The sequence below is a fragment of the Nothobranchius furzeri genome, chromosome 11 (genome assembly GCF_043380555.1).
Source record: "Nothobranchius furzeri strain GRZ-AD chromosome 11, NfurGRZ-RIMD1, whole genome shotgun sequence".
NCBI lineage: Eukaryota > Metazoa > Chordata > Actinopteri > Cyprinodontiformes > Nothobranchiidae > Nothobranchius > Nothobranchius furzeri.
The window spans coordinates 27,724,640-27,751,986 of record NC_091751.1 but is presented as its reverse complement, the minus strand read 5'-3'; the positions used below and the strand labels follow the sequence as shown (position 1 = coordinate 27,751,986).

General features: G+C 41.5%; 2 protein-coding genes across 3 annotated transcripts; both read right to left on the bottom strand.

The window, feature by feature from the left end:
* Positions 1–156: 156 nt before the first annotated feature.
* Positions 157–13,770, bottom strand: LOC107383312 (zinc finger and BTB domain-containing protein 41). 2 transcript variants are annotated; one of them, XM_070541465.1, is made up of 10 exons: positions 13,511–13,770; positions 13,200–13,310; positions 12,770–12,919; positions 7,748–7,873; positions 7,608–7,640; positions 7,361–7,462; positions 7,056–7,208; positions 1,599–1,724; positions 1,448–1,480; positions 157–1,100 (listed from the first exon to the last, which is right to left on the bottom strand). In XM_070541465.1, exons 1-10 carry the CDS (start codon positions 13,683–13,685, stop codon positions 487–489), a joined length of 1,623 nt encoding a protein of 540 aa, XP_070397566.1. In that variant the 5' UTR covers positions 13,686–13,770; the 3' UTR covers positions 157–486. The 2 variants fall into 2 exon arrangements, with proteins under 2 accessions (XP_070397566.1, XP_070397565.1); XM_070541464.1 differs by having other exon boundaries at positions 13,200–13,346; positions 13,511–13,769.
* A 942-nt stretch (positions 13,771–14,712) lies between these two features.
* Positions 14,713–25,634, bottom strand: LOC107383314 (progranulin). Its single transcript, XM_015955860.3, has 6 exons — positions 25,572–25,634; positions 25,299–25,448; positions 24,923–25,219; positions 24,654–24,827; positions 15,001–15,145; positions 14,713–14,907 (listed from the first exon to the last, which is right to left on the bottom strand). Exons 2-6 carry the CDS (start codon positions 25,446–25,448, stop codon positions 14,891–14,893), a joined length of 783 nt encoding a protein of 260 aa, XP_015811346.1. The 5' UTR covers positions 25,572–25,634; the 3' UTR covers positions 14,713–14,890.
* Between the last annotated feature and the right edge of the window lie 1,713 nt (positions 25,635–27,347).

The window sequence follows — 27,347 nt, the reverse complement described above, 5'->3', positions numbered from 1 at the left end:
CATTCTCTGAACTCGGCTCTGCTCCTTTAGCTTTAGCTTAGCATAAAACACAATAGGTGAATGGATCCAACTAGCATAAGAGTAAAAAAGACCCTAAAATCACTCCATAGTTATCCTAGTTCTGCTTGGTGACCTAAATAATCAGACTGCAAGAAATTACATTTCCTGACAAATACATACTGTTTAATAGTACAAGTCTGTACATTTGATAAATGCAGAAATCTAAAATGTTCTTTTTAATGGGTATAATGAACAAAAATATGATTTTTCAATTTCAGGTCAGTTTGGATAAACACGTATTCTAAATTCATCTACATAAACACAAATGTCAATAAACAAAAAAGCTAATTACAGCTGTTTACGCATGACGGCTCATAAAGTTACAATATCCATCTCATTTCATGAGCTACTAAGACTGTCCATTTATGACGATATAGCCACAGCAGGGGTCTGGGTTATTCCTGACTACCCAGCTGTGGGTTAGGATCATGAAAACGTGTTCATTGTTTTTGGCTGATGGAATTTCTTATGGCGTTTCAGATGGGAATCACTTGAAAACTGTTTACCACACGTTTCACACTTGTTCTTCTTGTTGTGGTTCTTCAGGTGCTGCACCAAATGTTCTTTGTTCCCTAAACGTTTTCCACAAAGGCCACAAACAGAGAATCTATCCCTTGTGTGTGTTTGGACATGTGTCTTCAGCGTGTACGTGTAATGGAAAATCTTCCCACATGCTTTACAGCGATGCGTTGCCCTCTTCCCACTTGGATTCCCAGGGAATGATGGTCTTTTTACAGACTTTATCCTCAATGGACCGACTGCCTCTGAGCTGTCCCGAGTTGTCTCCGACTCCACACTCTGGCAAACATTTTCATTCTTGGTTGTGTGCTGACTCTCATTAGCTGGATCCAGTAGTTCTGCAAACCCATCATCAAGAGTTTTCATAACCTGAGTTGAAGCGTGCTGCTGACTGTTGCTCTTGGCGCCAATTTGCCCCAAGTCCTGGATGTAAGAGTCCACAACGCATATGTCCAATTCTTGTGCAAGATTGGCAATCAGACTTTGCTGTTCTTTTTGTTGATGACGACGTAGAAGTTTCTCTGGAAAAGAAAATAGAGAAATAAAAAACGACACAAGGTTTTTGGAACACTGCACTGGATCAGCAGTTCTTTAATCTGAAGCAGCTTTTTCTAACGTTACAGTTCCTACTGACACAAAGATTTAAGAGTCAGGGACGCTTTTTTAAATAAGAAAATAAGTGGTGCTTTTCAAAACTAACAATCATTCACATCTTGTTGTCAGTTCAGAGTTTCACTAAAATCAGTCAGTGATTCGTGAATCATTATCCTGAAACTAAAGACTAATAACTATGCATTGGGGATGTAAGAAAATATCAATGCGGCAATATATATATATAGGTCTAAAAACATGCATAAATTATACCGACCTGCACCATAGCTGGGCTGCAGTACAGAACACACTGTCATGTAAAACAAGAACATCTTGTGAGTGACGATTTTTTTTTTTGCATGAAAAATTGACATGAAGCAGAAATAAAAACACACATTATCAACTAAAGAAATGAAAGTAGAACATACCATGTTGTCTAGTTATGTGGACTTCGAAGCTGGTCCTACGACTAATGGTCTTTACACAGATTGGGCAATGCCAGTGACTTCGGTGTTGGGGGGCATCTCTGCACATACATGGTACCACAAATTTTACTGAAAAAGGAAAAGAAAGCAAACCAAATTGAGGCAAACATGTTTAATGGATAGATGCTAATGAAAGCACTGAGGTAGAAAGTTTTACAGCATTTTCAGCCAGTCACTCTTACTGACCGCAGAAAATTCACAGTTTATTCTGTGTGGTTTTAAAAAAATTATTCATAAAGATAGGGACAGCAGCAGCTCAGGAGGTAGAGCAGGCTGTCCAGCAATCGGAAGGTTGCAGGTTCGATCCTGGCTCCGACCAGAGAATGCTGCTGTTGCGTCCTTGGGCAAGACACTTAACCCACCTGCTGGTGGTCAGAGGGACCAGTGGTGCCAGTGTTCGGCACATCCATTAGTGTACCCCAGGAGAGTTGTGGCAACATCGTAGCTCATCCACGCCAACGTGTGTGTGTGTGTGTGTGTGAATAGGTGAATGACTGATTGTGTTGTGAAGCGCCTTGGGGGGTTAGTTGGCTGTACAAATACAGGACATTTACCAAGATTCAGAACCGATTAAATAATGTTTGGCATGGATCCTGCCCAAAAGCCTTTTTTTGTGTGTTTATTTAAGGACCATATTCAATATTAAGCATAACAATTGAAATTTGATGCATTGTACCAGATTTAGCTTGAAGCTAATTCGCGTCTGCAGTCCCTTTACGCATTTCCAAGAGTCCCTGAACACATCATTGATGGAGCCAGTGCAAGCTGCAGCTGCTCGCTCTGTGAGCTCCTGCTCTGTATTCTGCTGAAATACGACTTACCTTTCTTATTATCCTGCGTGCGCTTCATAGGTCAAGAAGTTCCATGATGTTTTATAATGTTTAAAGTGACAGTGTGTATTTTCCCTGTCGATGGAGGGCAGTACATACATAAATTATTGCCAACAAGCAGTAATTTTGTGTTTGAGTAAGACCTTACTAAGGGATGGCAATTAGGGCCCAAATCTCTGGGAGCACAACCCCCAGCTAACTAACAAGCACATCCAACCCCCTTTCATCACTGACAACGAGTGAAGAGGTAAATGCAGGGTTTTTACTGTGTTCAAATTTGCGTGGTGTCCGCCTCCAACTAATTTTGTGCCGCCCCAGCCTGATTTCACTCTGCCCCCAGCTACAGTGGGGCAAAAAACTATTTAGTCAGCCACCGATTGTGCAAGTTCTCCCACTTAAAATGATGACAGAGGTCAGTAATTTACATCATAGGTACACTTCAACTGTGAGAGACAGAATGTGAAAAGAAAATCCATGAATTCACATGGCAGGATTTTTAAAGAATTTATTTGTAAATCAGGGTGGAAAATAAATATTTGGTCACTTCAAACAAGGAAAATCTCTGGCTCTCACAGACCTGTAACGTCTTCTTTAAGAAGCTTTTCTGTCCTCCACTCGTTACCTGTATTAATGGCACCTGTTTGAACTCATTATCTGTATAAAAGACACCTGTCCACAGCCTCAAACAGTCAGACTCCAAACTCTACTATGGCCAAGACCAAAGAGCTTTCGAAGGACACCAGGAAAAGAATTGTAGACCTGCACCAGACTGGAAAGAGTGAATCTACAATAGGCAAGCAGCTTGGTGTGGAAAAAATCAACTGTGGGAGCAATTATCAGAAAATGGAAGACATACAAGACCACTGATAATCTCTCTCGATCTGGGGCTCCACGCAAGATCTCATCCCGTGGGGTCAAAATGATCATGAGAACGGTGAGCAAGAATCCCAGAACCACACGGGGGGACCTGGTGAATGACCTGCAGAGAGCTGGGACCACAGTAACAAAGGTCACCATCAGTAACACACTACAACGGCAGGGAATCAAATCCTGCAGTGCCAGACGTGTTCCGCTGCTGAAGCCAGTGCATGTCCAGGCCCGTCTGAAGTTTGCCAGAGAGCACATGGATGATACAGCAGAGGATTGGGAGAATGTCATGTGGTCAGATGAAACCAAAGTAGAACTTTTTGGTATAAACTCAACTCGTCGTGTTAGGAGGGAGAAGAATACTGAGTTGCATCCCAAGAACACCATACCTACTGTGAAGCATGGGGGTGGGAACATCATGCTTTGGGGCTGTTTTTCTGCTAAGGGGACAGGACGACTGATCCGTGTTAAGGAAAGAATGAATGGGGCCATGTATCGTGAGATTCTGAGCCAAAACCTCCTTCCATCAGTGAGAGCTTTGAAGATGAAACGTGGCTGGGTCTTCCATAGGTCTTCCAACACGACAATGATCCCAAACACACCGCCCGGGCAACAAAGGAGTGGCTCCGTAAGAAGCATTTGAAAGTCCTGGAGTGGCCTAGCCAGTCTCCAGACCTCAACCCCATAGAAAATCTGTGGAGGGAGTTGAAAGTCTGTGTTGCTCGGCGACAGCCCCAAAACATCACTGCTCTCGAGAAAATCTGCATGGAGGAATGGGCCAAAATACCAGCTACTGTGTGTGCAAACCTGGTAAGGACCTATAGTAATCGTTTGACCTCTGTTATTGCCAACAAAGGTTATGTTAAAGTATTGAGTTGAATTTTTGTTATTGACCAAATACTTATTTTCCACCTGATTTACAAATAAATTCTTTAAAAATCCTGCCATGTGAATGCATGGAATTTTTTTCACATTCTGTCCCTCACAGTTGAAGTGTACCTATGATGTAAATTACTGACCTCTGTCATCATTTTAAGTGGGAGAACTTGCACAATCGTTGGCTGAATAAATACTTTTTTGCCCCACTGTATATGGATGTTATTTTAACTGCAGTTGCAGCGTTGCTCCACTACACGGGTGCTGTATCAGCAGCGGTGCACCAAAAGCGCTAAAACCGCTGCAGAAAAAGAAGATCAAAAATTGCTTTTCTCGCTAGTTGGTACATAGCTATGGTTGGTGCTACTGATGTCCTGATTTTAACCCCAGGCTCTTCCATATCAGAGCAGGAATGTACAGTGCAACGAAATAAACTGTCTGTGCATGTCTGTCTATTTTTACACGTAGCACTGGTGCAACATCTTTGAATTACTATTTTCCCCAGAACTTTATTGAACAAAAGTAAGTTACGTGTAAAAAAAATGCTTTTTACTGGCGCACAGTGTGGTCATCTGGATGCAGTGGAGAAAAATAAAGGAACCAGCAAAGGCAGAACCGGTCCAAAGTTTGGGATCAAAAGTGCAGCTACACGCGGATTAGCTAATGCTAAGCTAATGGGTAGCAGTCTCACAATCAAGTGGCGCACAGAAAAATATATGATGATCGTTAAACTAAGAAAGACTAAACTCTACAAGTGAAAAGTCCCCACCATCCTGTTTATTCTGCATCCTGCAGCGCCATGGATCAGAACCGCTGCAGATACGAGTCACATTACTGCTACAATATACAGCAAGCCGTTGTAGTATATAATTCAAAAACGCTTCTATCTTTGAACATAATTTAAACTGGATTATTGCCAACCTGTACATAATAGACATGCCACCATTACATTGTTAGTAGCAGAAATTAAACGTTATTACCATCTCCAACACAAATGCATGTTAATGAAATGCATTATATTTTACTGGATATATTTATGTTATTTTGACTAAGATGAGTGTTATCAACACAAACCTAAAATGTTACTGAAACGTAGGTCAAATATTAAAAATATTCCAACTATAATATCAGATGGGGAAAAGGGAACTAAACACCAATCTAATGCATATAATTGAGCCTTTTATAATAAGAGTGTTATTTCAGCCTCATAAGTTTGATGTTTTATTCATATTTTTTTGCAGCAAACCAGTTTAGTTTCACTTGAAACGTTGTCAAATGGAATATTAAATTAATCAACAGATGCTTAGATTAGAACACTTAACGAAAACATATTTAGCCTTTAAAAAAGTGAGGCAGTTAAATGCACAGAGTGCCGTATTTTCCGGACTATAAGTCACACTTTTTTTCATAGTCTGGCTGGTCCTGCGACTTATATAACAAAGTGACTTATATACCAAATTATGTAGGCTATACCGCGCTGCTGCCGGCCGGCTCCGGCACAGGAATAAGCTCCTCTGCCCCGCCATCACCTGCTGGAGACCATGGCGAGCTGCTGCAGGCCGGGTGGCTCGAGCTCTCCCCGCCTGCTGGGAGGGTTTGAAACACTGCCATCCTCTGCAGGAGACCGTGGTGCGCTGCTGCGCCCTGGTTGTTTCTTCTGTTATTGTTACCGGTACTTGTCTTGCGATGTGAAATGCTTGGTCTCAGATTTTGTAAGAAAAATAATAAAATTTTCCCACAAAATGCGACTTATAGTCCAGTGCGACTTATATATGTTTTCTTCTTCATTCTACTTTTTATGGCTGGTGCGACTTATACTCCGGAAAATACAGTATGCATGTGCTGGCACATGGTCAGGATGGTACCACCTCTGCCTCAATTTGAGCCAGGAAAAACCCTGGGTAAAAATGTGAAACAGCAACGTTTATGAATGGTAAAAAATTTGTAACCGTTTCTTACAAATCAGTAAATGCATTTTGTCCTCAAGGGATACCGTACAAGGAAACATGGCATCTAATATGGCGTCGCCCAGAGACTTAGACCCGCTCACATGTAGTTTAGATCCGATTGTTATGGTTATATGTTACAAAGCCACCAATATTTTTCAACAACTGGGAATCATTTCAATCATTTAACATTATTTTGATGGATGTTTCCACAGATTAATGATAAGAACTACACATTGTAACTTTAATGGTGTTATCCTGTTTAGTTTGTGTGTTGCGCGCACGCACGCACGCACGCACGCACGCACGCACGCACACACACACACACACACACACACACACACACACACACACACACACACACACACACACACACACACACACACACACACACACACACACACACACACACACACACACACACACACACACACACACACACACACACACACACACACACACACACACACACACACACACACACACACACACACGCGCGCCGACACTAAGAGAATTGATTGAGAATCGATTCTGAATTGTTTTGTCACCCCGAAAACTGGAATTGAGCCGAATCGTGAGTTGTAGGAAGATTCACGTCCCTAGTGCAGTGTAGCAGAGACATATCAGGGACATTGTCTTCATGGCATTAAATTGAGACCCTCTCAAATGAAGAAACTAGTTAAAGTGAATGTGTTCATTCATTCATCTGAAAATGATCAAGGTGGAGTTTAATTAGACAGAAAACACAACGATGTTTTATGTTTTTCTGCTTAGAGAAATGAACTAAAGCCTACAGAAACAACAGAAGACTCTCAAACATCTTAATCCCGCTTCTGGTTTGTAAACTAATGTTTTACTTTAGATTAAATAAAAACTCCTACCAGTGCCATCTTCAATAAAACGAACAGCAGCAGCGTAATGCTTTTGAGTCAGATGTCTCTCTGTGGCCGCCACTTTCCGAAAGCAGAAGGGACAGTTCTTTGTGGACACAGACTTCAGAAAGTGGTCACGCGTGACGAAGCTTCCCGTTTCTGGAAATAGAAAAATAAACATATTTTATTGATTGAATAAATAGAAACTACTAATGCCATGAGTGACAGCAATAATCTGATTTTACTGACAGGTGTAAACAGCATTTACTGAAAAAAGGCTTTATTGTACATCACTTATATTTGGTACTTAACTGTGGAAGAGATTAACAAAGTTTCTCTGGTTTTGCTTTCAGTTTCTGATTCTACTGCATGAGGTCCAACATCATCAGCACCTTTACCAGCCTCTGCATCTTCAGCTGGATTAACAACACAATAATTGGTCACACGGTCAGTCGTAGTAATACTTTCGAGGTTAACAAATTACTTTGCACACACATGCAAACGCAACACTGTCTGTGCCAACAGCACGTCCTGTTTAAAACCTGCATAAATTATACTGACCTGTACCGTGGTCGCGATGCAGTACAGAGCACTCTGTCACAAGAAATGAAACACAACCTTATAAGTGATGATTATTGTTCCTTTGCATAAAAAACTAACATGAAGCAAAAATAAGAGCACACATTTGCAACAAAACATACCATGTTGTTTCGTTAGGTGGACTTCAAAGCTGCATCTGCGATTAAGGATCTTTACACAGATTGGGCAGTGCCAGTGACTTCGGCGTTGGGAGACATCTTTGCACATACACGGTACAACAAATTTTACTGAAAAAACAAAAGAAAGTCAACCAACTAGAAGCAACATTGTTTAATTAGCAGGGGCCAATGAGATGGAGCATTTTACAGCATTTTTCTGCCAGTCATGCTTACTGATGTCAGAATAGGGGTAAACCGATACGTCGGGCCGTTATTTACCGTTTTATTTGCATCGGACCATATTTGTTCTGAGTAAAGAAAAAAATATATATATATATTTGTTCTGAGTAAAGAAAAAAAATATATATATATATTTGTTCTGAGTAAAGAAAAAAATATATATATATATTTGTTCCGAGTAAAGCCGATTTAGTCAGGCACATCCTCAGGAAGCCTGATGCTGTTGCAGAATTTTATTTAAATGTATATTTACATTCACTAATAACATCTGCATAGTGAATATTCTAAATTAACTTTATTTAGCTGTCTGATTTTAACACTGAGCAGTGCACAAAGTTAAGATTTAACAGTTAATTAACTTCAGAGTTCAAAACCTTCATCAACTGATGTTACTAGTGACATTTTAGCATGAAAACAATCAGCCTGTAAAATTGGCGGTACATATCGGCCATCAGCTGACCGTGTTTCCTACATATCAGCACTAGAAAAACGATATCAGTCGGCCACTACTTCAGAACAATTAGCGTATTTCACGGACTATAAGTCACACTTTTTTTCATAGTCTGGCTGGTCCTGCGACTTATATACCAAATTATGTAGGCTATACCGCGCTGCTGCCGGCCAGCTCCGGCCCAGGAATGAGCTCTCCACGCCCGCTGGGAGGGTTTGAGACACCGCCATTCTCTGCTGGAGACCATGGCGTGCTGCTGCGCATACCGTTGATGCAACAGCTGGTTGTTTATTCTGTTATTGTTACCGGTACTTGTCTTGCAATGTGAAATACTTGGTCTCAGATTTTGTAAAAAAAAATAATAAAATTTCCCCCCAAAATGCGACTTACCCCCAAATTCCACTACCTCCGCTCCGGTCCGCCCCCGCCTTCCGCAGCCGCTCGCTTCCGAACTCAATTTTTACTGCTACCCGCTCTACAACGGCTCCGCTCCGGTGCGGAGACCTGAGGTGGGCAAACCCGCATGCGCGGGATTTTCAAGATCTTGCAATACAGTCCGAGCAATAAACGCGGAAGTTAGATCCAAACAGCCGTTGTGTGGGAGAAGCATCGGCATGAACTGTTTAATCTGCCCATCATTTGTGTTGAGAGATCAGCAGTGTTTGGATCAACAAAGTGTGACTACTTTGATAGCAGAAACTGTATTTATGGCTTACTTTTGTGCATTTAAACTTCAGCCGCCATTGATAGTTGTTAAAAGTTGTTAAACCTGTGCATATGAAACAAAAAACGCCTTTTGTTTATCGATTTATTGTGAAAAACGGAAGTTGTGCTTGCTCCCTTTCCTGTTGGGCGGTTGTGATTCCTGTCCATTGACTGCGGAGGTGTTCCGGCGTCCGGCAAAAATAGGATCGATTCTATTTTTGCCGGACGCCGGAACAGAGAGCGGCGCACGGCGCCGCACTGCCGGAGCACGGCCGCAGTAGTGGAATTGCTCTGATGAACTACAACAGAACCGATTTTGCTCCGGCGTTCGTGTCGGAGCGGAGGTAGTGGAATTTGGGGGTTAATGTCCAGTGCGACTTATATATGTTTTTTTCTTCTTCATTATACATTTTACAGCTGGTGAGACTTATACTCTGGAAAATTTGGTAAGTTTCTTGTGTGATTTTAGATTTTTGCATGTAGTGTAGCAGAGATGTAGGATGTCAAACACATTTTCTTCATGGGAGTAAAGTGAGTCCGTCTCAATCTGCCTTTCTGTTATGAAACAAAATTTTCATACATCACATATTAGTAAGTAACCTTAACGGGTAGTCAACTCCCTTTCCAGAGTATCCAGCATGCTTTAATTGTTACCTTGTTTCAACAACACACCTGATTTTTAATTAGCAGGTGATTAACAAGCTTCTTCAGAGCCTGATGAGCTGCTGAACAGCTGAATCAAGTGTGTTTGAGCAGGGAAACAACTAAGAAATGCTGTCTGACAGGGAAGGGCGCTGACTATCCCTGGTCTAGACAATGTCCGGAACAATTGCAGTGGGAAAGTGTTCCAGTGGGGACTGATTCCACTGCTACACACCAACACCACAGCGTGTGTGAAAAACAAAAATTTAAACCTTTTGCATGCTAACTGCAAAGCTAGCAGAGGGAGCTTGGCCAAAAACGTACAAAATTACGAGTGTCTATCCCATGAAAAGTATACACTGTTAACGAACAAACAACGCATAGCCAACGGGTTGTCTATGTGCTCTTTCACACGTAGGCTTTGTGTGTATTTTGTAGGGCTGAAACGATTCCTCGAGTACCTCGAATAGTTCGAGTACAAAAAAGCCTCGAGTCAAATTCTTTGCCTCGAGGCTTTGTTTAATTCATGGCTTTGCAATCGCCCGGGGTCATGTTTCACCCGGACCGAAATAAGTGACGCACATACACACTGCACTGAATGCACACGCGAGTAGCGAATATAATTTAACTTTCTCTTAAGCCATGCCGGACAATGTGGACCCCGGTGGAATGCGAAAAAGACAGAAAATGTCAAAGGTGTGGGACCATTTTTCACTTCATAAGGCAGAAAGCGTAGTCCAGTGTAAAAACTGTAAAATGGATTTAGCCTAGCACAACACTACATCCTCCATGCTGCAACCTGACCAGGAAACATCCACATGTAAATGTCTCTTCTGCAAGCGGACTCGGAGCCTCTACAAGATTATGCATTTCAGCCTGTATTATATATTCTGCGGACACTGTGCGATTTTTCGTTTGTAGCACTCAGTTTCAGTTCACACCGTACGTCTGGTAGCAACACGTCAGACCTAAAAATGTGCTAAAAATTGCAGTTTTTACACAACACGTTAGGGGTGTGCAATATAAACGATATAAGGTAGAAACGATACAAAATTGGGTAATGATAAGTTTTTGGCTCTACCGCGATAACACATGATGTCACTAAGATGTGCACCCGCGCCGACATTGGAACAACAGAATGGCAGAGACTGCCAGCATGTAGTGGGAGGAGGAGCATTCTACACTTTTTGGACGTCTTTATTCTGCTGCAATATATTTTCCATATGAGGATTTTTTAAAGCATGTCATTTTGACATATATAAACAAAGGAAAAAATATATTGTGGTATATATAATAAAAGCACATGCTTTAGATTATATCGCAATATAGATTTGAGGCCATATCGCCCAGCCCTACAACACGTCGGACTTTTTATTGGGGTGTTACTGATGTCTGTTGTCCCTCGGGATTGCTGCAGGATGACGCAGGTACTTATGAGTGGCGGAGGAAAACGAAAGAAAGCAAATAAATGTTTTGTGATCAGTATAATTTGACATAACCATGACAAACATGCTTTCGACAAACCTTGTTATTGTGTGTTTAAAAAAATTGTAGAAATTAAAATGGACGTGTGTTAATAGGGAAATAGCTGACGAGCCATGTTTGCGCATGCACCGTGAGCGGTTCTGGTACTGTTTGGGCTGCAGCCGCTCGTGTTTGTTTACTGTGAAGTAAAGTTGAAGTGCTGAAGTTTTGAAAACTAATTTCGAATAAAACTTGAAGAGTAACTGGCAATTGCTTGCTCATTTTAAGAGGTCTTTCATATTTTATAACATGCTATTTGATATAATGGTTTACAAACACAAAAGAGTAATTTATTAGAGTACTCAATTAATCGATAAAAGATTCGATAGAGTACTCGATTACAAAAGTATTCAGTAGCTGCAGCCCTAGTATTTTGCACCTTTGGTTAAGGCCAGACTAGCCTTGGTTTGTTCATCTCACTGCTGTTTGGCTGCCAAGACCTTGAGTTGAACCAATGCACCAAGCAGAAGGGGTTGCTACCAGGGCCGATGCACAGCATAAACATGTATATTTTTTAAGAACAATCTTTAGAAACCTTTTAAGAATAAAATATGTCACGCCCACCATTACCAGTATATTTTAATAGTTATTCTTGCCACAGCTGCCTTGCGGTACACTGACAGAGACGAGACTGTCAAGCACAGGCGCCACCGGTCCCTCCGACCACCACCAGCAGGCTAGGTTGGTTAAGTGTCTTGCCAAAGGACACAACGGCAGAATTCTCTGCCGGGAGTGATCCTACAACCCTCCGATTGCTGGACAACCCGTTCTACCTCATGAGCTACTGCAGAACACCATGAACACTATGTTTGAGCAAAAGGTTACCAGGGCTGCCTAGGTCATGGGTCAAAATTTGAATTTGTAATTGTACAGTCTGAACTTTAGTCATATGTTTCAAACATTCGGGTGAAGAAAGCAGCAGCGCTGTCAACTGATCACCACCCAATGTTGAGTAAGATCAGATGGCAGGGGAGGATACAGTGTGTGTCGATCTGGTAGGTCCAAGCGTATAGTTAGGGTCTTCTGTAAACACCTGGCAGAAGAACCTGTCGAAACATTCTTTAACTCCCACCTCCAGCAGAGCTTTGACCACGTCCCAAGAGCATTGTGTCTGAATGAGTCTGGATACCAGAGGTTAGGGGAGCTGAAGAAAGAGGTCTACAGGTCGTGGTATGTCTCCAGAAGCAGCTGACAAGTACCGGAGGGTCAAGCGCTGTGCAGCAGTGGCAGTTGCTTAGGCAAAATCATCAAAAGGATGTGGAGGTGGAGTATTGATTGTCTCCAAAGAGGTTCTGGCAAACCATCCGGCGTCTCGGATGGTTTGTGTTGTGCTTTTTGTTTTCCTGCTCAGGAAACTAAGATTTATGAACTAAATCCTACACAAGTACCTTGATAAAACAACTTAACCCTGCATTCTTGTTTCTAAACTAATGATTTGATTTAGATTAAACAAAATCTCCTACCAGTGCCATCTTCAACAAAATGAACAGCAGCAACAAAATGTTTTTGAGTCAGATGTCTATCTGTGGCCGCCACTTTCAGACAACAGAAGGGACAGTTTTCTGTGGACACAGACTTCAGGAAGTGGTCACGCGTGACGAAGCTTCCCATTTCTGGAAATCAAAAATAAACACATTTTACTGCTTCACTAAAGATGATATGAAGTTAGAAACTAGTAATGCTCTGAGGGGGTGGCAATAATCAGATCTTACTAAGCCAGTGACACATCCACACTTTATGGGTGCCACATAAAATGTTTAAAACGTGTTGCTGTAATTATTACTGAATTATCAATATTGTTTTATATTGTACTAAAGGGTTTTACTTTCGATTCTTCCAAATAATATTTACAGAGGAAGGCTTTGTTGTCGACCACCTTTCTTTGGCACTTACCTGCGGATGAGATTAGCCCAGTTTCTTTGGTCTTGAAGTCAACTCCTGAGTCTATTGCATGTGGTCCGACAGCATCAGCACCTTTGCCAGCCTCTGCATCTGGATCATCAGCTGGATTACCAGCACAAGATTTGGTCACATAATCAGCTACGTAAACAGAGAAAAGGTTAAAAAAATAAAAGAACATTAATGGCAAATTTAAACGGATAAAAAACAAGTACTAAACTAAAGCCGACGTAGAAAAAATAAACCCATAAGAAAATAACGTTGAAAACAAAAACAGTTTTATTTAGTCGTCCTGGTGGTCTAACCTGTTTTCGGTAACTTCGCTGTGGCGACAGAACGGCAGCGCTCGTTTTCTTTCTCCAAACAGGAAATCCGCTCCTCATAAGAAGTTATGGTCTTTGTAAAAGCACCGATTATTTCAGTAGCAGCTGTAGAAAGCTGCTCCAACACAAACGCCCTTAAAGCTTCAATTTCACTCATTTTCACCCTGAGCTCAGTTCTCAAATACACTTGCTGGAGGCCACTTTTCAACACTTCCTGTTCTTTTTCCGCCAGCAGCTAAACCACTTCCGGTTCTTCTGCTTCTTCTGTTATTTTAGCGGTCCCAAAAACACTTAGGCAAACTACCGCCACCTTCTGAATGGAAGAATCAACCTTATGACGCCGTTATTCTCCTTTCCCTTATGTTGATAGATCATACTAACTTAACTTAAGACTCGCTTTACCAAGAACAACACTTTAACTTGTATGACAAGCCAGCAGTAAAGAAAATTAAAATTAATTTATCCAAAACAAAATATCTAGATTATTCATCCCTGTTAGAAGACTCCCTCACATTATATTAATAGTACAAGATAAATGAGATCCAGCTTTAAGATGGTAAAAAAAAATTAATTGTGGAATTCCTCTCTTTTTTGTGAAAGTGGAAAAAGGGATTTTTGTTTCTTATTTTATTTACAGAGATATCAAGATCTTTAAACAAACACTATCTTTTGTTGTGGAAAGTATTTTGAAGTCAGCGTGTTTCTTATTCTTTTATTAGTACATTTTCTGTCTGTAAAATCCGCAGTGGTTCTTTCGGAGTAGCTCTTTAATGTGTTTTCAGGCCTGGAATCACTAAATTTATATCAGAAGGACTTATTTTATATATCAAAGGATTCATTAAATTGTATTCAAATTATTTTAGAAGATTTTTCAAATATTGTTTGTATATTGAATTCACTTGGTTCTAAATGAACGAAGTAAATAAATTAAACTGCAACCATTCCTTCATAAATTTATTGGCAGAAGGAAAATTAAACATTTGAAGCACATTTAAAATGCCAAAACGCGCCGTCAGTGATGTAAAAAAAAATATTGGCGTGAATTTTGCTCAGATTTCCAGCGAGACATGCTAACTGCACCTTGTGACACATGACCACGCAGCAGCATTAATCTAACATCAGACTAAACATCACAAACTTTACCCAGTAATTATTTTCTAGTGGAAGTAGGGGTGTGATTCAGTACCAAGCCTTGGTGAAGCAATGCAAGATTTTATCGAAAGTATTGACCCAAAAGCAAAGCAGGACAGTCCACTTGTGTGCCTGGTCCTCTTTGTCCTGTTTTCTCTGCTGTCCTGCTATCTTGTGCATTTGGAGGATGATGGATCACATTTGCAGCCATACTGGCAGCAGTGCCGTCCATCAGCACAGCACGTACCCTAAAATCAGACAAATACTGGTCGGCATTTAAACATTCAGGTTCAGACTGTGCACTAATACAGTAGTTATTCTCATGATGACACAATATATACCAGTGGGAAGGGACAGCAGTTCCATTGGCCCAATGGGCCGTTGCAGCAACTGGACCCGGTCGGGCAGTAAGAAGTCGTCATCACAGCGAATGACTCCATGCTGAAAAGAGCTGCTGCTGGCTTCTGTTAGCGCCGTCAGTGATGTCTGGAAAGAAGAAAAAGACAAATTAATAAGTTGTTATCTAAGTATTTAGATATTTATTGTTTATCAACTATACAGTGGGATGCTAAACTTTGGTCAGCCTTGTTAATCATGCTTTTCTTGTACAAGTTGTTGGTTGTTACGATAAAACATTTCAGTTAAATATATCGTATAGGAGACACACAGTGATGTTTGAGAAGTAAAACAAAGTTTATAGGATTTACAGAAAGTGTGCAATAATTGTTTAAACTAAATTAGGCAGGTGCATGAATTTGGGCACCACAAAAAAATAAATGACATCAATATTTAGCAGATCCTCCTTTATTAGAAATAACAGCCTCTAAACTCTTCCTGTAGCTTCCAATGAGAGTCTGGATTCTGCTTGAAGGTATTTTGGACCATTCTCCTTTACTAAACATCTCTAGTTCATTCAGGTCTGATGCTTCTGAGCATGGACAGCTCTCTCTAACTCACACCACAGATGTTCAATAACATTCAGGTCTGGTACTGAGAAGAACATTCCAGAACGTTCTACTTGTTCCTCTGCATGAATGCCTTAGCAGATGCTGAGCAGTGCTTAGGGTCATTGTCTTGTAGAAAGATCCAGCCTCGGTGCAGCTTCAGCTTTGTCACTGATTCATGGACATTGGTCTCCAGCATCTGCTGATACTGAGTGGAATCCATGCGTCCCTCAACTTTAACAAGATTCCCAGTCCCTGCACTGGTCACACAGCCCACAGCATGATGGAACCACCACCATGTTTTATTGTAGGTAGCAGGTGTTTTTCTTGGAATGCTGTTCTTACTCCTCCATGCATAACGCCCCCTTGTTCTGCCCAAATAACTCAGTTTAGTTTCATCAGTCCACAGCACCTTATTCCAGAATGAAGCTGGCTCGTCCAGAAGTGCTTTAGCGCATCTCAAGCAGCTCTGTTGGTGCTGTGGGTGGAGAAAAGGCTTCCTCTGCATCACTCTCACATACAGCATCTCCTTGTGTAAAGTGCACCGAATAGTTGAATGATGCACATTGACTCCATCTGCAGCAAGATGATGTTGTAGGTCTTTGGTGCTGGTCTGTGGGTGACTGACCGTTCTCACCATTCTTCACTTCTGTTTGTCTGAGATGTTTCTTGGTCTGCCACTTGGAGCCTTAACATGAACTGTGCCTGTGATCTTCCATTTACTCAATATGTTCCTAACTGTGGAAACAGACAGCTAAAATCTCTGAGACAGCTTTCTGGATCCTTCCCCCAAACCATGATGGTGTCAGGTCTTTGTTTTCAGCTCATGTGAGAGTTGTTCTGAGACCCCCATGTTGCTGCTCTCCAGAGAATATTCACAGAGGAGGAAAAACTTACAATTGACCCCCTTAAATACTCTCTCATGACTATGAAACTGGTGTCGCAGTACCTGTTTGTATTCAAAACTGCATATTGGGCATTTCCAAATCATTGTTTGTCATCACTTGAATCTCTCTGACGTCTATCTTTATGAGAGCACTCGTAAACTGTCTGGAAGTATAACTAGAAATGAGCAGATCAAAACTGATGTGTTAATGTAACTCACTATATACATATATATATATATAGGTTTTATTTCCTCCTGTCGTCTCTTCACGGTGGCCACCTTAATCTTTTGGTTTCATCTATGTCTGTCTATGTGTTATTCATTGTTTGTTATTCTTTTTCTTTTGTCATGGAAAGCCTTCAAACACCTCTAGGCTTCTCCAAGTATTTGGTTTTGATCATTATTATAATATCATACGCTTTATTTTTCCTTAGATAGATCCGTTGTTCTATTCTACGTACTGAGTTATAACTCAATTGTCTGGTTTCCTACTGGAAGTTTTTAGTTTAGCAGTATTCTTTTGCTTGTTGACAGAGTTAACACTGGCATTTCATGATAGTATTTTGGTTACTGTGGTTGTCTGTTCCCTTTCGGAATGTAAACATCAGCTCAGCTCATGGACACAGGATCAAGGTTCTGACTGAAATGCTTATTGGTGATAAGAATTTAAGCCCCATCATAAATCTCAAACCAAATAGTTGTTGGCTCTCTTTCACCTTACTGAATGGTTCGGTTGTTTGTGGCAAATTTAACTGTTTTCCCTTTATTTCCCCAAGTAGACTTGTAGTAAATGGATTGTTTTTAATCCTTTACTCTTTATTTCTGCTGGAAGAAGTGAGCAGATATTGTGAGCCCATTTCCCCATTCTGCTCCTTTGCGATTGAAGTTGATTTATTTTGTATATATTCTAATGTTTATAGGTTTTCGTGCTTTTGTTTCAGTGCTGGAACATAACACAATGCAATACAATCATGGTCTCAATCAAACAACAAAAAAACTACATCAACCATCTTTTTGTTCTGTTTTTATTTATTTTTTGTTTTGACACAAATAACCGGTTAAAGAACCGTACACCGGATATACTCAGTAGTACAGTTACAGATGAATCGGTCCTAAAAGGTTGTTTGTGGAAGTGATTTTACTTGGATTGGTTTGTTTTGTTGCTGCTGAGTAGAGGTGAACTGCCATTTTGTTTGACATCTTTTTTCACTTGTTTTCCATTAGACAGGGAGTTAGGTTTAGATACATGTCTTTATTTTACTGGTTTGTTTGTTTAGGGCTTAGTCAGTTTTCATGGAGTTTAAGGCAGTTGGTTTTTGTTTGTTTTTTTGGCCTTGATTCACCTTGAAGCCAATGCAGAGTTTTAAGCTTGTTAGAAATAGATTAATCCTATCCTAATCAAGGTTCCATGTTAAAACTATGTGTTTTTATAAGTTGCTCTTTTCCTTTGTTGTGCAAATCCTTTCTCACCCAGTTGTTTTTTGTGTGTGTTTCGATTATTCACAGGTCATAATGAGGTTTGCTGGTGTTAGAACACTAGGAGTTTGAATTGAAAAACCACAAAAGATGAAAGTTTGGCCGGCACTGCAAAGCTTTATGATTTCCTTTTGTTTTTATTAGATTGATTTTAGTTCTCAACATTCTGGGTTAATGAGTTATTTTGGAGTTCAAACTGTGCTGCACGGCTCTGCCCCCTGTCTGACGTGTTCTAGTAATTGCCAGTTCCTTAATATTATCCTCACATGTGTGTGGGGCCTGATTTTAGTTACTGGTGACCCCTGCCTCCACGGGGGGTGGGGGGGGGGGGGGGGGACTGGATGACTACGTTTACATGCAGCCAATATCCGGGTTATGATCGGGTTAAGGTCGGTATTCGGGTTTCTGAGTTGATCAGAATAACCCGTTTACAAGCATAAATAGAAAGAGTTACCCCTAACTTGCATAACCCGATTTAAATGCGGACGTTGAGGTGGCGTCAGGACGTGTGGACTACGTCCAGACGCAATATGCGTCATTTCCGGTTCTTCTTGTTCTGGTATCCGTGAAAACAACAACATGTTTCCCAGTTCGGAAGAGATAGCGACCGCGTTTCTTTGCGCTTTAGTTTCTTCGTCACTCCAAAAGTGTGGTGCTGTGGCGCGACTCGCCATGTTGCTCCCAACTTGTTGTTTACTTCCGGTGTTCTGGCGCATACAAGACGTCTCGCTACTCAAAAGACCAAGATTCCTTGCGAACAGAGCATGCGCAGAACACACGCTTTGATGGGGATATCCCGGTAAACGTTTACACGACCAAACATTCGGGTTAGAAAAGGGTTACCCCAGGTGTAGTAACCGGGTTTTTAAAAACCCGGTTATGAGCATATCCGGGTTTTTGGCGGTGTTTACAAGGACCTGCGGAACCGGGTTATTGTGAATATTCGGATTTTAAAAGAGTTACTGGCTGCATGTAAACGCACTGAATGTCTAGCCTGGACCAGAATGCTTAGACTTGGTAAAGAGATACATGGGAATGACTCCAACTAACACAGAACTAACACCTTTAGAAATTATTTATGGCGGGCCATATAAACTGCCTTTGATTAACAAACTAACTTTGGCTTTGATTTTGTCTAAAGAATTTCAAACTGCAAATTCCTGGCCTGTTTTTTCTCCTATGTTGCAGGACACAACGCCTGCCATTAAGCCTGGGGACTGGGTCTTCATCAAAGTCATCAAAAGAAAAACTGGATCAGTCCCAAGTGGGAAGGACCTTTCCAAGAAGAAGAAGAAAATATCATTTCTATAGCGCCTCTCAAGATAAAAATCACGAGGCGTTTCACAAAAAAAAAGTAAAATTATAAAAAAGCATTTAGAAAATGTTTAAAAATATATATAAAATCTACAAAAATAGACAATTGTGATTAAAAAATGTTAAGAAAGAGAGAGAGTGAACAGGAAAGAGGGAAATCAGTGGATCCTGAAGAAGGTGGAATAGGTGGGGAGAGCAGAATAAAGAGAGAGGGGTTGAAGAAGGTCGTGCAAAAGCCATACAAAGTTCCAAGTTCTGCTGGCCACTCCCACTGCTGTGGAAATCGCTGAACGACCCACCTGGATTCATCTCTCCCATTGCAAACTGCAAAAACATGTGAATTAATAGACACGTGTCAGGGGGAAGTCCGGCTTCAAAGGGGCAGTGATTTTTAGTATTCTGCGTCACAATGCTCGGTGAAGAATACACAGGTAAAAGATCCCTGACACCTAGCGGTCAAACTTCCCATTAGTGGAAGGCTATTAATTCAGTTGTTTGCACCTCCACCACCATGAAATTCTCCGACGCCCTCCTACTGTTTACTACAGTCCACTGGACTCTGAAGAATTCACACACCACACAAACGAAGCCTACTCCCATAGAAATCCACGAAGCACACCAAAACACCTGGTTCCACATGGTAAATCTAACTGCTAAAAGACTAGAATTAAATAACAGCTGCTATGTTTGTTCCTGGATCCCCCATCATTCAGTGGAAAACCCCACAATGACAGCTATCCCTACCATGATGAATGATATGTTTGCTACACGCTCTCACCATCCAAGCTATAAAGGGACGGATGCGCACCATCCCACACTGCTGCTCACCTCAACATCAACAAAGACGCTGGACATGCCACGCCAACTTCTCTACATCAACAAACGCATCTATTTCTCAGGGGTTGCATCTCCTTCGCCTCACAGGAAAAGACCCCTTCTGTTTCTCCACGCCATGTTTAAACTTCACGATTCATCTAGGCAGATCCATCTGTGATGGCATTCTCCCAGCTGGATGGATTAAATCCCCTGCCAAGAAACATTGGTTGACAACTCGGTCTGATGTCCCTGGATATGTCACCATTAACATGACCCTGTTGAGCCTCGAAATGACTGGACGACCTTTCTACCCCCCCCCCCCCCCCCCCCCCATGGAACACAAACAAACATGTTCTCGTGGCCCCCTCAGTCATGGGACTGGGGACCCCTGAAAGATACATCTGGAAGTGCGGAAGCTCTCTCTACCTGACCTGCCACACAACTGGTGTGGAATTTGCAACCTGGCTCGCCTGCACCCCTCCTCATATGAGGTCACAGAGGAAGGGGCCGTCCTTACGAGGACATCAGAGCTGAAGTAAGAGAGTTTAAGTCTGTTATGACCTTCCGCCCATTCTCCAACGACGACCCTAAAGGACTCTTGTGCATCACCTTTCCCCACTTCGAAACCACAAGAATGCAAAACCATCCTGAAGAGGACATTGTTTTGCTCAAACTACAGTTTCCAGTCCACGGACAAGCCCTTTGACCTCAGCTCTGCCACAGTTAGAGCTGAGTACATTAACTTTCCCCCTCTAGCAACTACCTGAAATCCAAAGAATCGACTGGAGGATCCTGGAACTTGATGAATTGGCTGACTACTGGTAATTGGTATCAGCTTTTGTTAAAATGTCTTGCACCTGTTATTTTTATCCTAGTTAGGATTTGCTTGGTTATAAGCTGTGTAATCCCTTGTCTGAAGAGTAGTGTAAACAAGCGAATGACACATGCTCTGGTACAGTACACACTCCTGCAGCAAAGAGAGGAGCTGGAAGAAGAAAAAGAAGAAAAAGAATGCATTGCATGCAATGCATTTTGTGATCTTTTCTTTGTGTGGTAGTTTGATTTCTACAACTACAAACATATTTACCTTAATCGTAGTGTTGTTACTGTTGTTTTATTACACTGTCAATTATAGGGGATGAACCTAGCGTTTACAGGGAGGAACGTTAAGTAAAAACTGATATTATTATTGAATTGATATTAATGTCTTGACTGCTAAACACCTAGTGCCTCATTAACAATGTTTAAACGCAGCTTCATCCAGTTGACAGTCACTACCAGCCTCCACCAGTCTCCACAGGGAGGATTGACCTTGCTTCGGAACAGATCTTTATCAGTAACACTCCCATGAGAAAGTCTAGAAACTGCTTTGTTGATTTAGAGCGTGCACCTGGGCTGAGACTCCCTTCACTAGCAGCTTCCCGCCTGAAAGTCTACATAACAGCTTAAGGAATTTGAATTGTGTGTGTGTGTGCTTGGGTTTTCAATAAATGCTGTCGGAGGACGGAAGTCCGATGAGAGAACGGACTGAATTCAAGCTTGGTGTGTACTGATTTTTCTCTCCGCTTTGCAAAGTCTTAATTGATTGTTTATGATTGGTATTGGTGTTGATTGATTGATTACTATAACCCCCGTGCATTAAACTTTCCCTAAGGTAGTCCTGGATTGATGCAATTACCTTACACCTTTCTTCTAAAAAAAAAAAAAGATGTTTGCGCCGTTGCCAGACGCCGTTTTTTACTAGAGTGTCGCTCGATACAGTCGGCATTTCCATCTTTTTTCTGATTGGTAATTTTTGAACTGCCTAGTCCCGCCCCTCAAGTGCCTCTCTGCCTGTGAGTTACCAGACTCTTTCTCTGTGCAGAATTAGACAGAGGACGAGTCTGGCAGGCCAGGCTAGAAAACAAGGGCCCAAGCAGGATTTGATCCGCAGACTCCCAGGTGAGCGTCATGCACGCTAACCAGTCAGCCAGAGAAACATCCCCTTGGCCAAGACAGGGCGCATGATCAATCGGGATACAGTGACAGGACGCTCTGTCATGGTCTGCGTCTGTGTCTTCCTTCATTTGTCTCCTGATGTTTCCCTTCTGTGTCTCTTAGCGCCCTCATGTGTCCTTTGTCTGCATCTCAATTATGTGTCTTAATATTGTTACCCTTTTAATCATTCCTCCCAGGTCAGCTCCAGCCTCTTTGTCCCCAGCTCAGTGTATGTGTGTGTGTGTGTGTGTGTGTGTGTGTGTGTGTGTGTGTGTGTGTGTGTGTGTGTGTGTGTGTGTGTGTGTGTGTGTGTGTGTGTGTGTGTGTCCTCCCCCAACTCAGTGTAAGTGTGTGTGTGTGTGTGTGTGTGTGTGTGTGTGTGTGTGTGTGTGTGTGTGTGTGTGTGTGTGTGTGTGTCCTCCCCAACTCAGTGTAAGTGTGTGTGTGTGTGTGTGTGCGTGCGTGTCCTCCCCAACTTAGTGTATGTGTGTGTGTATGTTATGTCCTCCTCCAGCTAGTTTGTGTTAGCCCTTCCCTCTGTCTTTAGATATTGTTGTTTAGTTTTGTGTTTAGGTATTTGCCCTCCTCTGTTTCTGTTTTCCCAGGTAGATTATTAGATTCACCTGTCTTCCCTCCAGCCCTCACTCCACACACCTGCTGCCGTTTTCCCTAATTACTCCTCCCTGTGTATATAAGCCCTGTCTTGTCTCTGTCTTGTTCGGTCCATTGTTTGTAAGTCTGTCAGTCTCGTCTTGGTATACTAGTGTTCTTGGTCTTCTCGTGTCTCGAGTGTTTTTTGGATCTCCAGATTGTTATCTGGACTTTTGGATTTTGGCTTCCAGCCTTTGGACTTATTTTTTGTTCTCCTTAAAATAAAGGATTTTTCTTATTCATCATCTCTGCCTCGTGTCATCCTGGGTACTGCATTTTGGGTCCTACCAACACTGAATCATGACACGCTCACACTGTCACAACTAGACTCACCTGTGTATGGAGGCCAAAGGTCATTCAGCTTACGAAACCAATTTAGAGTTCCAGTAATTAGTTGTAAGGGTTTGGGAAGCTATAAAATGACACAAATTAATGAATTTGTCTAATTTTTTTAAACAATTATTGCACACTTTCTCATTTAATCAATCATTTTATTTATAAAGCCCATTTCCACCCCAAATCAAGGGGGCCCAAGGTGCTGAACATAGTACAAAAAAGCAGCACAATAAAACAGCTCTATAATAAAATACAAAGATAAAAACATTTAAAAACAAACAAAAAAGAGCTAAAAACAATAAAAATAGTGATCAACAACATTAAAATGTGAATGAAAACAACTAAGAAACAGATCTAAAATACAGCTTAAGCCTTGCTTTAAAAGCGGGCAGCGATGTGGACGGCTTGATTTCTTGGAGTTGGTTCCAAAGCCGAGGACCCAGAACTGCAAAGGCACGATCACCCCTAGACTTACGCTTTGATCGCGGTACCCCCAAAAGGTCACTCTGACCTGAACATAGCAATCTTGCAGGGACATAACGGGTCTGCAGGGAGGCTAAATATGGTGGCGCTGATCCAGGCGGGGATTTTAAACAAGATGCAACTCTTCACCGGTAGCTAGTCCAAAGCTGTCAGGAGGGGAGTGACACGCTCCCACTTACGTGCTCCATACAGAAATCTGGCAACAGCGTTTTGGACTAGCTGGAGCAGAGTCATTAAGGACTTTCTGGAAATTTCCTTTCTGTAAATCCTATAAACGTCGTTTCACTTGTCAGACATTACTGTGTGTCTCCGACATGATGTGTTTAACTTTATCATAAAAACCAACGATGTATACAGGAAAACTATGAAAATTAACAACGCTGCCCAAACGTTTGCATCCCATTGTATTTATTAATATCTATTCATATAATTTCTGACTACATTTCACATAACTTTTCCAATATTAATCTTTAATGTCCAGTCGAGGGTATTATCCATATTTCTGGCCGTAATGGCATACTGAAAGCAGACCTAAAACAACTAAACATTTTGTTAATTCTCTAGGTGTATGAATGAATATTTTGATTCCTCTGTCTTGTGTATCATTTCTAGGTAACCAACAGTGAGCAACAAAGCTGCCAAACCCAAACCTGCGGGAAGTAGAGCGACTAAAGGCAGTTTGTGAGCGTGTGTGCAACATTTTCTGCACACGGACGCAAAAGTATCTTGGAATGCATTTGTATGTGTTTGCTTTATCCAGTTTTTTGTCACTTCACTGCTTTCATAAACTTAATTTTACCTTAGTTTGGGATTTACATTTCCCTTTACACTGCTCTGGTTTCTTCTTTGCAACGACCATTTCCTGCATCTTGATAAAATTCAGTTATTTTCAGTTGTTAACTTGCTTTGACTGAAATGTGCAACCACAGCAAGCCACAGCTTCAAATTAATGTTGCAACATTTGGGGGGTTTATCACCAGAAACATTGCGGAATTTTAAAACGGACCTTTCTCCACTAATTCGTGTTTAATTCAGCACCATAATTAGTGCAGAAACTGAACATAAATAGATTTACTTTTGCACAGAGGTAAAACGGTGAAGTGTCTCCTACCTGCAGCTCACTGCTCTTATCCTGTGATGGAAAAATGAGGCTGGCTGGGACTGAAGTCAGAGCCGGTCTGGAAATGAACGGATACCTCAGGCCTCTCCTGACACAGTGAGTGAACGTGTAGTCACAGTTGTAGCCTGATGGACAACAGTGGTGACGGTCCATGCAACATCTCCCCTAAAAGACAAAATATGTGAATTATGAAGCATTCATAATCCTAAAATAACAGAGTTCCTCTATGATTTTGAGTCTGATAAGACAGGTTTACTAACAGGAGAGAAGGGGCAACAGAACCAGCCGCCGGCTGCATACAGGCAGCAAGTGGTTCCATCAGGACAGTAGTAATGATTGTCACAGTGGACTACTGCTGCTTTCTGCTCTGGGTCGATGTTTGAGAGCTCCTGAAAGAGTTTTACGGACAGATCAGGGATGCTCGGGGCCTCAGCGGCCTGTCGCTTTAGCATGGGAGTGTTCAGCCACGGCTGGTTGTCCTTCACACACAGCTGCCTGCTCAGGTCACAGCTGTACTCTGAGGGGCAGCAGTGGGTCAGGTCGGAGCAGCACACAGCCTTAATGGAAAATAAGCACAGAGGAAATTAGTTTTCCTCGTCTAATGCTTCAAAATTGATTAGAATCCATCTGAACCACCTTTGGATATTGACAGCACTCGTATCCGTTTGAAGACAAACAGCATGTGTTCATGTCAGGGCAGAGGGTGCCATCTGGACATTTGATTGAGCAAAAGGCAAAGCCCCACACACACACTCCAGCGTACAACCACAGGGCGGTTTTCAACATCTGGTGAAAACACACACACACACACCAATAAGTGCAGCTGTATCTCAACATATGGTTCTGAGACTCACATCATTACTAGTTATGGCAGATTAAAATGTTTAGAACAAGAAAACCTTTCAATACCTTCAAGTTGACAAGTGTTTCTTCCTGTCCCACACTTCACACTTCCCCAAACTGAACACACACACATCCCTATTTATGGCCTCATAGATGAGGTTCGACACTCCCACTCATACCCCAACCAGCCAAACAGAAGATAAAGCAGATATTTGTTAAAACAATTTGTTTAAATATGTTTGGGTTTACACACACTTAATGAATAAAAGAATCCTAGAATCTTTTGACTAAAACAATAAGACCAAGCAGGTGATATTCTAGTTAAATAGAGTATCACCACTTATTGGTCACAAGTAGTGTTAACTTAACCCAATTTACACTTTATTAATGATTACAACAGAATGCATTATGTGTAGCAAACATTTGAGCTGACCATTCATTGCGAATTCATCTTTCTTTTTGCGATATGCAAAATGCGCGTTGATATCGCGACAACGATATATTTGCGATATATTGTGCAGCCCTACTAACGAATATGCAGGGTAGGTTCAGTGAAAGCAATAATCAAATTAAAAGTAAAAAAAAAGAGGCAGACACTTTGGGATAAGGGAAGAACTGGCAGATGGCTTTCCGACTCTCAAAGGACGGAGGGCATGAGGCAAACAGGACAAAATCAGGAAAAAGAGCTTGTTACAGATAACGTACAGGACGAAACAGTGGAACATGCTTTTACTGGTCTACTCCTAACAAGGCAATACTTCTGAATTGATTAAATGAAAATGTGAAAAAAAAATGCTGATTTCATTAGTTTGTCATGTTGTAAAGCATCTTTATTTGTGTTTTGTACAGAGCAGAGATTGAACACAAGCCTTATGAACAGAGGTTTCGTGGTCGATTGCACAATGTGAGTCTACATAACACACCGCTGTGTAAAAGTAAACCGAGGATAAACAATGCTCGACATAAAATATCACACCGAAAAAGGGCACACCACTCTGACTCAGGCCATCACACATTTCTTCAGATTTTACTCTCAGATGTTGGAATCTTTTCAAGTTTTCTTCTGTAACTTTTTACTTTGGGCTCATTTTCGGTCCGGTTCCCGGTGTTTTGGTTCCAGGTGTTTAACTCTCACTTATTACTCACCCAAAGAAAACTTAAAGGATGGAGACAAGTCGGCACAGAACCAGATTTAGATCGGACCTTCACATCTTTTCAGTTAAATCTGTTTTGATGAATAACTTCCTGTTTTTAGACAGCTTTCAGATATGGTTCTGTTTTTCTTTTAGACTCACCTCCACTTGGACACTTCTCTTTGTCTTAAGACTGAGGAACCAAGTGAACAGTATGTAGTGGTGGATCAAGTACAAAGACCAGAACCTTTAGAAATCCTAAACTAGTCAGGATAACTTTTAAAAATCCTACACGTGTCTATTTGGAAGCAAAAACTAGTTTCAATGAATCCTACTTTTAATACTAGAGCACCACCAACATCAGTATCCATGGACGTAATTTTCACTTGAGAAGTGGGGTGGACACGGGGGGGGGGGGGGGGGGGGGGAATCTTTACAGTATGCTCTAATGGGAAACAGGTTTCAACACAAATGGCTGTTTTCCGCTTGGTCTTAGAGCTCAACCAGTGTCAATTTAATATAGCATAATATTGTTTTTGGATGGTAAAAAGTGCAGGGGTCAAAACTTGATTTTGGAAAAAGTGGGGGGGACATGTCCCCCCTGTTCCCCCCCAAAATTACGTCCATGTCAGTATCATCGGATTTGAGTTTTTTTTAAATATGTTTGTGCAGCAATACAAGTAAATTCTTAAAAATTATAAAATGTGAA

What these genes read in the sequence shown, in the direction of transcription:
- LOC107383312 (XM_070541464.1), bottom strand. Translation starts at nt 13,685, where the DNA reads ATGAGTGAAATTGAAGCTTTAAGGGCGTTTGTGTTGGAGCAGCTTTCT. An exon ending in TTTTATTGAAGATGGCACTG is followed by an intron (nt 1,725 to 7,055) that starts GTAGGAGTTTTT and finishes TTCCTTTTTCAG; the next exon opens with TAAAATTTGTGGTACCATGT. An exon ending in CCACATAACTAGACAACATG is followed by an intron (nt 1,481 to 1,598) that starts GTATGTTCTACT and finishes TTTACATGACAG; the next exon opens with TGTGTTCTGTACTGCAGCCC.
- LOC107383314 (XM_015955860.3), bottom strand. Translation starts at nt 25,448, where the DNA reads ATGTTGAAAACCGCCCTGTGGTTGTACGCTGGAGTGTGTGTGTGGGGC. An exon ending in AGTGCTGTCAATATCCAAAG is followed by an intron (nt 25,220 to 25,298) that starts GTGGTTCAGATG and finishes TTTTCCATTAAG; the next exon opens with GCTGTGTGCTGCTCCGACCT. An exon ending in TCTGTTGCCCCTTCTCTCCT is followed by an intron (nt 24,828 to 24,922) that starts GTTAGTAAACCT and finishes TTTGTCTTTTAG; the next exon opens with GGGAGATGTTGCATGGACCG.